This window comes from Chaetura pelagica, unplaced genomic scaffold (assembly GCF_000747805.2).
Source record: "Chaetura pelagica isolate M959 unplaced genomic scaffold, ChaPel_1.0 scaffold391, whole genome shotgun sequence".
Classification (NCBI taxonomy): domain Eukaryota; kingdom Metazoa; phylum Chordata; class Aves; order Apodiformes; family Apodidae; genus Chaetura; species Chaetura pelagica.
The window spans coordinates 1,438,823-1,449,344 of NW_009952047.1; the positions used below are offsets into that span (position 1 = coordinate 1,438,823).

The following is a 10,522-nucleotide window of genomic DNA, read 5'->3' on the forward strand; positions in this document are numbered from 1 at the left end:
CACGAACCTTATCTTCACTTACTGTGAGGGGGGACTTTGTCTCTCTGGTCTACATCTTGTGGGTCATCAACATGAGAGTTGTGAGGAGAGGTTGCCAGTGAAGACTAAGGCAAAAAAGTTGTTGAGAATCCCAGCCTTCTCTTCATCTGTTGTTAGCATTTCACCATCGTGGCTCATCAGGGGGGTATGTTTTCTTTAACCTTCCTTTTCTGGTTTATGTACCTGTAGAAGCCCTTCTTGTTTTTCTTAGCATCTCTTGCCAAGTTCAGTTCTAGCTGTGCCTTGGCCTTCCTGACCTCATCCCTGCATAACTGGGTAGAGTCCCTATACTTTACCCAAGATACCTGTCCCCTCTTCCACTGCCTGTATAGGTCCATCTTGCCTTTTAGTTTCACCAGCAGGTCTCGACTCAGCCATGTTGATCTCATACCTTACATTTAATGGAAAATAGCAATGGCTTTTACAAAAACTATATATATATTATAGCTTCTGCAAAAACAGTAGATGTATTTATTTATTTTCTACTTCCTACTGAGTGTGCATTAGTTTTCTTACTGTACTCAGTTTGTGTGAATTCTACTTTGTGTGGATGAGTGAATGGTTTTACTGTTCTGGACCAACTTCTAGTGTGCCCTTTGAAACTTCTGCAAATCTATTGTGAATGGCCTTGTAAGCAAGTTGGGCTGGGCAAACTCACAAGCTGATTTTGCAGCAGCCAAAGGGATTGGATGTTGACTGCATACCCAGTTCTCATATGATTCTCAAAATTTTTGTCCTTCCTACTAGGAGCAAATGCCAGCATGACCAGGGTCTGAGAAAGTGCTTCTGTGTTCCCACCAAGGGTTTGCAGACACAGAGGAAGGGTGCAAAGAGAGCAAGGACATTTTGAGCTACCATGGATATCCCCACCGATTTGGTGCCATCTTCCATGATGTCCCAACCTGAGGTGATTGAGGTGAGTAGAACATGAGGAAACTTGCAACTGAACTGGCTGAACCTATTTCTTACTTCCTCATTGAATGCTAGATTTTCTCCAGTCTCACTTCTACGTCATTGAGGCAGTTTTTCTTGAAATGTTCTATGAAAGACACTCATCATTTGCTAAGAATGATGTTATGCTTTGAGGCACATTACTGCTGTATTATACTACTATTTGTAGAAGAAACTGTATGGCAAAATACTAATTTTATTGAGACCATGTAGGTGGTCCATGCACCATGGATTTGATTTTTACTATGTTTAATGAATACAAAGTAGAAGAAGGTCATAATGTGGTTCAGTTGTAAAAATACCACAGGAAATTTCAGGTTTGGTTTTCTTGTCGGAGAAACTGCCATCAGCAGCCATAAGATTAATAATTTACATACAACTACTAACACACTAATCTTGCTTTCATGAATCAACATGCATGTTTCAGACTTGATATTTATAAATACCTAAGTGATTTCTTCAGCCCTATGTGCTGAACACCAAGTACTTGTGTTTTCTGGGCTAAATATTACAAACAGAAAGGGAGATGTTAATAACAGTCAAGACTTCATCTCAGGAAGGCATTTTCAGAGTCTCTTTCACTTCATAGAGACTTATGTTCTTGTTGCAACATAAAACTTTTAAGGATAAATGTTTTACTGAAGAGGTCCCCACAATTGGTAAAGGTAGATGTCAGAAAATTGGAGGTGTAATGTTTATTTTGCGTTGTTTTTGTTTGCTGGAGATTGTTTGGCTCAGGAGACTATACCTCTTAGCAATATGCACTGAGAAGTGCAGCAGCTCAGAGATACCAAGATCCTGTGAAGTTACAAAAAATATGTCGACTAATGGGTTGCAGTGTAAAATGAGCTGAATGCAAAATCTGTTTTGGGGAATCTACTTTGTGCTCCTTTTCCTCTTGTGTTTCAAATGGAGAACTAGTATATTTTTAAAGTTATTTTGGTTGCTTCTGAAGGCTCTGTCCCTGTTGAGGGCAGAGAAGGATCTTGTGTCTTCACAACAGAACAGAATCCCTGATAGGAGGTGAATGCTGTGTGCTTGCGTACGAGGCTGCCTGGCTGCTGCTGATCTATTCTCCCTTTCTGGAGAAAGTCTCACACAGGCCATCTGCTTGAATCCTGTGAAAGGCACTTACACCCCTGTCTCCATGGATTCTCTCTTCAAAGCCTTCTTTATGGATAAGAAATGTGTGTATCTAAGGATTGCTGTTCAGGGTAAATTTCTTCTCAAAGGGAAAGTAAGTTCAGCTGTGGGGCAAGAATGAGTGAAAGAGAAGCACTCCCTTGTAAAGGACATGATGATCAGTGTAGTCACCGTTCTGTTGTACTTACGGGTGAGTAACTTCACATGTCCTGTGTCTGCAGGGAGGTTCTGCTGAGTAAGTCCTGCCCTGAAATTGCATCGCTAGACCAAAGGCTAGAGATAAATGGATGACTCTGATCCTTCACTGGTAATCCAGTCAGCTCTCCCTCCACATTAGAGTTTTATAGACTGTTTCAATGAGATTTTACATGGGAGCCAGAAAGAAATGGCAACAGGAAGCAAAAAAAAAAACAAACCTGGTATCTCAGTGTGGAAGATTATGGTAGAAAAAAATTGTTCTCTCAAGCTCATGTTGTAAAAATAGAATATATATGAACAGACTTACATGCATGCATGCATTCCCAAAGATGTCAGTAAACTATTGTGGATCTGATGGTTGATAAAAGGCATTATTCCTACGTAAAGAAATAACAGCTACAATCAATCACCTGGGAGCCATGGGTATGTTTCTGAGGATAAGAAAGAGCTTTTTAGCAGGCAAGGATATAGTAAGATATGTAGCTAAAGGAATAAATCATTAGATGGAAGCACTGAAGTAAAGCACTTTTCAGACTAGGACTGCATGGGCTTGCCTTTCATGATTGTGTTGACAAATGAATTTTGGATATAGTTTAGAAAATGATATTCATTGAAATACCTTTTATTTTTTTCTCCTAGAGGATGTTATTTTACCTTTTAAAACTGAGCAAATGCCACAGTGTTCTGCAGAAGACATTTATAGATGAATGTATTATGGAATGATTTAAAAAAAATAAATAAATTTGGACTTAGCCTTGCATGCCTTCTGCATGACCTAGATGGCATCTCTGTTACAAAAAGTGGTGTTTTACTACTTTACTTAAAACTTTATTTAATCTTTTTTAATCCTTTATCTATCTTTACACTTTCCTTTAGCATTGCCAGGATAGTTGGTTTCCTTCACCTTTGGTCAATTTAGTCTTAGAAATAAATATCTATTTTGTACACACATGTATATATGTGAAGGTACGCGTATACATCTCAATAATAAATATTCCTTTGTCTATCATCAGCTCTTTAACTGCACAGGGCAAGCAAGATTAGCCTCTTACTTACCACAGAGGTGAGTCCTAGATCTCAGTAGGACCTTTTATAATCTGGAGCTCACCCTGACAGGTTTTTGCTTGGGTCTGAATCCTAAATGTGCTTGTGGTGGCACCACAACGAGGGAAGTGCCTGCTAATTTGTTTGCAAATGTTATCTTTATCAAGATTCATATTGTGAGTCAGGTAACGAAAGATTCACATTTTGGAAAAGTTTTTTAAAGCCACTGCTGTGAAATTGTTGCTACTGATTTAAAATACACTTTTGCTAGAGTGTCAACGTAGGAAATGCTTTTGGTTCTCTCTACAACCCTCAACTGAAGCAGCACATTTTCCACAGTCTTGTCGCTTCTTATCCTCCCTATCCACTAACATGTCCAAAGCTCTCTGTTCCCGTCTTCATTCCTCCTCACAACATCCTGTTACCAGATGTAAGGAGTGGCAATTAAAAGCAAAGATTTAATGCATCTTGGTTACATTTAAATGAAGATAAGTTAAATTTTCAGGGGAGTTTAGCTATGCATAGCTGAAATCTGGAGTAGAAAATAGTTCTAGGACACCATTCACAGTGTGTCAAGTAAGTCAATGAAACACAAAATTTCCAGAATATCCATTGAATTGTTGGCAACTGGGTTTTATTGTAAGGCAGAATCTAGTGATTTCAGATTAGATAAGCTGTTCTGCTCCTAAAGAGAGAGAAATAAATCATATGAGAACATTTGGTAAATAAGTTGGAGATATTTTGTGTTGCATATGATTACTTTATGCCTTAGCTATGTATAAGCAAAATTGTATCACAGAAACCTGATTACTGTGATAATGCAGTAAACAGAAAGTTAAGTAATTCTGTAAGAAGCATTTAGCATCCCAGAGGGCTCTGCTGTTCGTAAAAAAGAAACATAACAAGTGGTGATCTAAACTGATAAATGCAGTCTGTGGAGTGATCGTATCTTCTCTTTGTGAATGGCATGAGATTAATTCTGCAGTAAAAGCTTTGAAGAAGAAATTATTTCAGCTCCAGTTGCTTAATGAACTAGGGACTTCTGACAGTGCATCAGAAATTCTTAAAACAAGAAAACAATGAAAATTCATTGTTTTCTCTTTGCTTTTGCCAGCAATGGATCCTACCAGCCAAATACTAGAAGCAAATGAGTATATTTAAATAACAGTCTTGCAGCTATTCTGAAGAGAAATCCAGAGCAGTTTCCATTATAGTGGCCTTTCATGGCTGTGTGGTTACCAGAGCCAAAAACCACTTCTCTCAGTCTGTGCCATTGAATACTTCTCTATTTTTCCTTCTTTTTGTTTGAAGTAGAGTAGAAGCAATTTAAACTAACCTTCTCACAGAATGGTCATCCTCAATACCTTTTTCCTCTTTATGGTGATGCTTGAGAACAGACTTCTGTGGGGTGGCACAGCTGTTGTTGTCCCTTTCCCCAACAAAGCTAAGCATGATTTACATTTTGGATCTGGTGCCTCAATTTCTACAGCCAACAAATATGCTGATTATTTTTTTTTTTTCTCCCCTTCTAGGTGAGTAAACAAGTTAACTTCTTTACCTAAACAGACCTCTGGTGGCGATAAATAAGATAAACAAAAGAAAAAAAGGAAGTGGTGAGAATGGAAGAAACAGTTAATGATTAGAGGTATATCCACCCAGTTACAGGCATAGGGAAAACTTAAATACTAGTATGCTTTGTTGTTGTTATGATTTTTACACTAGATGAGATTACCAGAGGTACAAAAACCACCTCCATTTTGTTCAAAATAGACCAATTGTATGAAGTTACTGATACAGAACCTATTGTTGCCAGAGCCCTGAGAAAGATTTTTCTTTAGTCTGTTTATATATTTCACAGAACAGAGCATCAAAGCAAAACAAACCCAAACTGTCTGCTCTATGTTAAAAAAAAAAATAAAAAAAATTATGCAGTAAACACAGGATAGTCTTCTTATTTCCATTTGGAAATCTCAATTTCCAGGCCAAAATGAAATTTGCTATGCTCATTAATGTAATTTCAAATAAGCATTTTGCTTGTGGGCTAAACTCTCCATAGTACTCACTTTGCTAGTTTGCTTAGTGACAAGTGATCAAAGGTGTGCCCTGGGAATGGAAGTAGCACCAATGGCCTGCAGTATTTTTTCAGCATAAAAGACCAGTCTTCCTGCTGCTGGAACCAAGAATTCCCATCTTGTCTTGCAATGCACCAAACTGGGCAGAAAGGATGCATATTGCAATTCACTATACAACAAAGCTGACTTGGGATGTTAAAGTTGTGGAGGTTATTTTTCCCCTTCCATTTCTTCCACCCTGATGGCTTCTGAAGTAACACAGATAGGGGACTGTGATACTTCACTATGGTGGGGTCTTTGGGGGAGATCTGTCCTGCACTGCTCGTCCTGCACAGCCTGCAGGGACTCAGAACAGGCTGGATGTATATTTACGATGTTCAGGTTGAAGATCAGGCAGGTAGGCAGCCAGGTAATGAACTGGGTGTAGTAGTGGAGAAACGTAGTCCGCATCATGACACAGACCTTTTTTTTAAGGCATAAGAAGTGGCCTATTTCAGTCACTAAATTAGCTGATGGAATATAATTGCCTTGTCTCCCACAGAGCCAGGAGGTGTTGAGCCTATGCCCATGTTTGGCTAATGTTTCTGAAGCTCAGGTTGTCATGAAGCTCCCCGAGAAGACAAGGAAGCTTGAAGGGCTTTGCAGAAACCCTTTCTTCACTCTGTATGGGTCATTTGGGCTCAACTACCTAATTTTGGCTCAAGATGCTCAATCATGCCTCTCCTCCTAGCAAAGCCAATTAATTTATTTTTGCAATACCTCCACAGTGCAGTGGTGGCCTCCCTTTGAGCAGATCTTGGCAGACAGAGATGGAACTGCAGAGAAGTGCTGTGTGGTCTGGGAAAAAACCCTTAGTGATTAAAGCGTTCAAGCCATCCCAGCAGTGTAAGGTGGATGTGGTAATGTAGAACTATGCCCTGATTCAAACAGTCTTAATTTCCTCCTCAACTGCAAAAAATGCATCCAAACCCATAGGTGATGCTTGCGAGGGATGCAGCTCATCTGAAAATGCTGGATCCATGGAAAAGGAGCAGCAATACAGTAGTGTTGGAATTATTGGGTAGGTTACTGGAGGGATAAGTTCAATCTCTTGTATTTCCTTGGATATTTTTTCCCAATTCTTCTAGTTTTTTGATTTCCTAAATCTCTTTCTGCTTGCAAAATTCTGAAGTGAAACGTGCATGTGCATGTGTGGTGTGTCTTGTCTGTGCATACCTACTTTCTGCAGCAGTAGAGAGTGCAAATTGAAACCACAGAGCTGGCAATGTTGGGACAGCTCAGTATGCTCCTGACTGCCACTGCTCTTCACTAATGCTCTGGTGTTTGAGGAGGGAATTGCATGGCTCCTGATATATCTATCCTGAAAAGCTGTAGGGCCAAGTCAAGCTACTTCAGACCTGATAGTTAGTGACCCTGACGTCTTCCAGAAGAAAGGCATTTTTAGAGTTTGCTGGACTTCCTGCTCTCACCCATTCCTTTTTAGTCTACAGAAGCTATTTTTGTACTTAAGTTTGTAGTACTTGACAGTGAATAAGCACTAGGAAAGGTCAACACCCTCACTGGTTTTATAGTCCATCTGTGGAGGTTGTAATCATAGTTTCCAACAGGATCTGTGTCACTCACGAATTACACCTTCTAGCAGAAAAATTGCTTCTTTTTCCAGCATTTTTGGTGACTGCTTCCTATTGGTACACTGAGTGGCTAGATATATTGGGTTAGCCTTTTCAGATACAAACTATAGGATACAGACAACTTATCAATTCAGTTTCTAATAGTTGGGACATTTTTTAGCTTTGAGACTGTAGTAATGTAGTCTATAAAAGCATCCTATAATTACTGGATATGCTAGCTATTGCCTCATGATCCATAAGCCACTTCATGCTTTATCATGAGTTGAAGTGACCCCCTTGCAAAGATTCATTTCCTCCTGTCTCTTCAGCTACAGGAAGGACAAAAATTAGTTCAGTGAAACAAAGAAGTGGCCTGCTGTGAGTGAACCACCATGTTATCATACCAGGGTTTTTTAAGTCCATTGATCAATTACTTTGGAGGATACAATTCTGAAAAGGGTGTGGGAGGACCCATTGTATCTTGGTGACAAGGCTTCATACTTTCATTGTGCAGATGAAATTCTATCTGTACACAAGGCACAGTAGGCATGAGGCTATAATAATCAGAACCCTTGTCTTGAGACTCTCCAATTTTTTACTTAAACGTTGGGTAAATGCCTCCTCAACTCCTACCTTTATCTTTGAAGGGAACATCATCATTTCCCCTTTATTTTTAAACCTCTTGTTTCTTTTGCATTCTATACTTTGAGCAATAGTTTGTGCTTTTCATTAGGTAGTGGAGAAAATTTGTTGCAAATTGGATTTTTTTCTCATCTGTTACAACTTCAATAAAACTTGTGGTTTTGCAGTTGTCGGCTGAGAAAGTATTTACATATTGATTCAGTTATTCCTATACTTACTTGCTTATGTTGATTTTAAAGATATTCTTAATTTATATACTTATTTGGGGATTTTGAAGTTGGCAGTTCCACAAAGTTTTTCACCTCTAGCCTTCCTGGTAAACTTCAGGACATTCACCTAAACTGAAAACAGTGCTACTGTGTTCCATTCACTTGTCTGCTCAATATAAAGCTCTAAGACACCTATTGCTGTTTTGGAGTCCTAGTCTATCACTCCCAATTCTGCATTTTCCCTGAAACATTTTCTGGAATTTTGGGCAGCACTGAGAATGATATATATTATTTTTGGGATCCAAGGGTAGCTACTGCAGAATTAAAAGCTGATCCTGTATAGAATGAATCTTCTCAGAGTCTAGCAAACTTTAAGGAGTCTGCATGCAAGTTGCAAGACTTCTGCAAAATTGAAGTCTGTGGCTTGTACTTGGCATTTCATAGCATGCAAATAAATTGCTTTTCATCTCCTTGCTGTGATCTGAGAACAGCAGCATATTGAGTTTAATGTAGTAAAGGGGAAAAAAGACAGAATCAGACTATGTTTGGAGAGGTTTGGGTTAAAATATTTTTTAAAGTTTTCTTGGGTATTAAATCTTTTTTTGTGGCTTCCAACTCTTAAAAGCTCTTTAAAAGTCAGACCTTAGTATTCTAAGAATGTTAAGCTTTGTTTCTGTTAAGCTTTGTTTCTCTGGGTAAGAAATAACTGCACCCATGCATGCTAGGGAGGATAAGTGGGTATCCTTTTTTTTTTTCTTCTTTTTTTATTTTTTTTTTTTTTTTAAGGTAGACTGAGGAACTACTCATGAGTTGCAGTGGAGTTTGTAAACTGATCATTTGCCTTCAGGCCCCTCGTGCTAACTGACGCTTCCTTTAGGCAGTATCAATCAGCGTGTTTGAAAACTTGCTGCTGTTTGTGTTCGACCCTAAGCATCTCTCCATGCACAGCCCTTACCAGCTGAGCTGTCACTCACCAAAGAACTGGCACGATCCAGAGTTCCCCTCTCACTTTCCCACTTCAGGCAACCAATTATCTTCTCCACTTTGATGTCTTTCCTGAGAGTGGGAGGAATGTGCTGCCCACCCAGGGACATCCCAGGGGCAAGAAGCTCCATGCCAAAATCCTCACCCCAGTCTTTAAGCTGTGATTGAGAGGCAGCAGCAAGATCAGTCAAGCACAAAACAGTGGAAAGCTGCTTACATGGGCTCTTTTTCCCTGTCTCTCCACTCCTACCCCAGTGATATAGTCCCATACCACCAAAGGAGAGGAGCCGAGGGGACAAGCATAGCAGATAGTGACTGGAAATGCTAGTGCCAAGGTGACATTCTGGCCACAGGATGACTCGGTGCTGACTGTAGAATCAGAGTGAGTTTTACTTATTGTGTTCTAGTGCCAAATTTCCTGATTTGTGTGCACAGTGTTGTGGTTATAAATACATCTTATGACTTCAAGAGATTTAGCTCCATCTATGTGGTATTTTCATGTTCTTTGGTTTGGGACAACTGTGTCTTGTGTATTTAATCAACATCACATGGTTAGAGGAGGCTTTGCTTTTAGCTTTCTGTTACTCCATTTTGCTTTATCTGTCTTGTTGGTTTATAATTCAGACATTTTCTTTTTCTATACAGGTATGTCCTAGAGGTTTAGTTAGAATGGGCAATTTGTGGCTCAGTTTGTCTTAAACTTCTGTTGAAATATACTAAATGGAGGAGGTAAATCTCAGGGCACTGCACATCTGGCTTACCCAGGCAATGAAACACACTAAGTGGAAACTTCAGGAAATTAAAATGTAAACTTTCCTGCCCCTTTTCCTGCAGGGGCAGGAGAGGGGATGGGTCTGCCTGCTTGAAAATGCCATTATGGTATGTTAACACTTTCGGTACTCAGAGATACATTGTATTTCCCTCCTGCTTCAGCCTTTCCAGTCAGATAGCGGCATCACGGGTAAATGAGGTGCCTTGGGATTTGTATGTTTGTGACCTGAGAGGTCAAAACCTTCCTGTAAGATAGACACTGGCATCCAAGAAGGCTGATCATCTGCAAGTCCCCTGTTTGAACTTTTATCAGCGAACTATCTCTTCTTCTGCTCTTCTTTCCCTTGGGACAGAAAAGGTTGCTTTTAAGGGAGATCCCAGGTTTTAGATTAGCATGCCCTAAGAGCAAAACTTCTCTAAAATAGATCCCTTACACGAATAGAGTGGTTTCTTCCTGTGTCTTCAAAATAAGAGAAGAAGCCATAAGAGAGCCCCTTGCTTTTCTTCTGGGATTACTCAACCGCTGTCATGCTTTTAAATTTAACAGATTTGACTGTAGATCTTACATGCTGTTACGTGCATTGCTTACATTGAGACCTGGCTTGGCCATCTGGGAGTAAGACAAATGCATAGCACTTACCAGGGCATATTACAGTGAGCTTTTTTTATCATACCACGTTACAGATTTCATACAAAAAGACGGGGGAAGGTGTTACTAAACCAGGGGAGAATTCACATTCTAAGCACACATGCAAAACAAAGCCACCAAAATAAAATAAAATAAAATAAATCTAACACATTTTAAATTTTTTAACTAAAAATAAATGTTCTGCCAGGTGTATCTGACCTCTTTCCACAA

At 39.5% G+C, this 10,522-nt stretch overlaps 1 protein-coding gene across 1 annotated transcript in view; it reads left to right on the forward strand.

The window, feature by feature from the left end:
- Nucleotides 1-784: 784 nt before the first annotated feature.
- Nucleotides 785-10,522, forward strand: part of LPAR1 (lysophosphatidic acid receptor 1) — a 48,754-nt gene continuing 39,016 nt past the window's right edge. Inside the window, exon 1 of the mRNA XM_010002906.1 lies at nt 785-955. Within this exon, the coding sequence (XP_010001208.1) occupies nt 896-955 (60 nt within the window). The 5' untranslated portion in view covers nt 785-895. The remainder of the gene's footprint in view (nt 956-10,522) is intronic.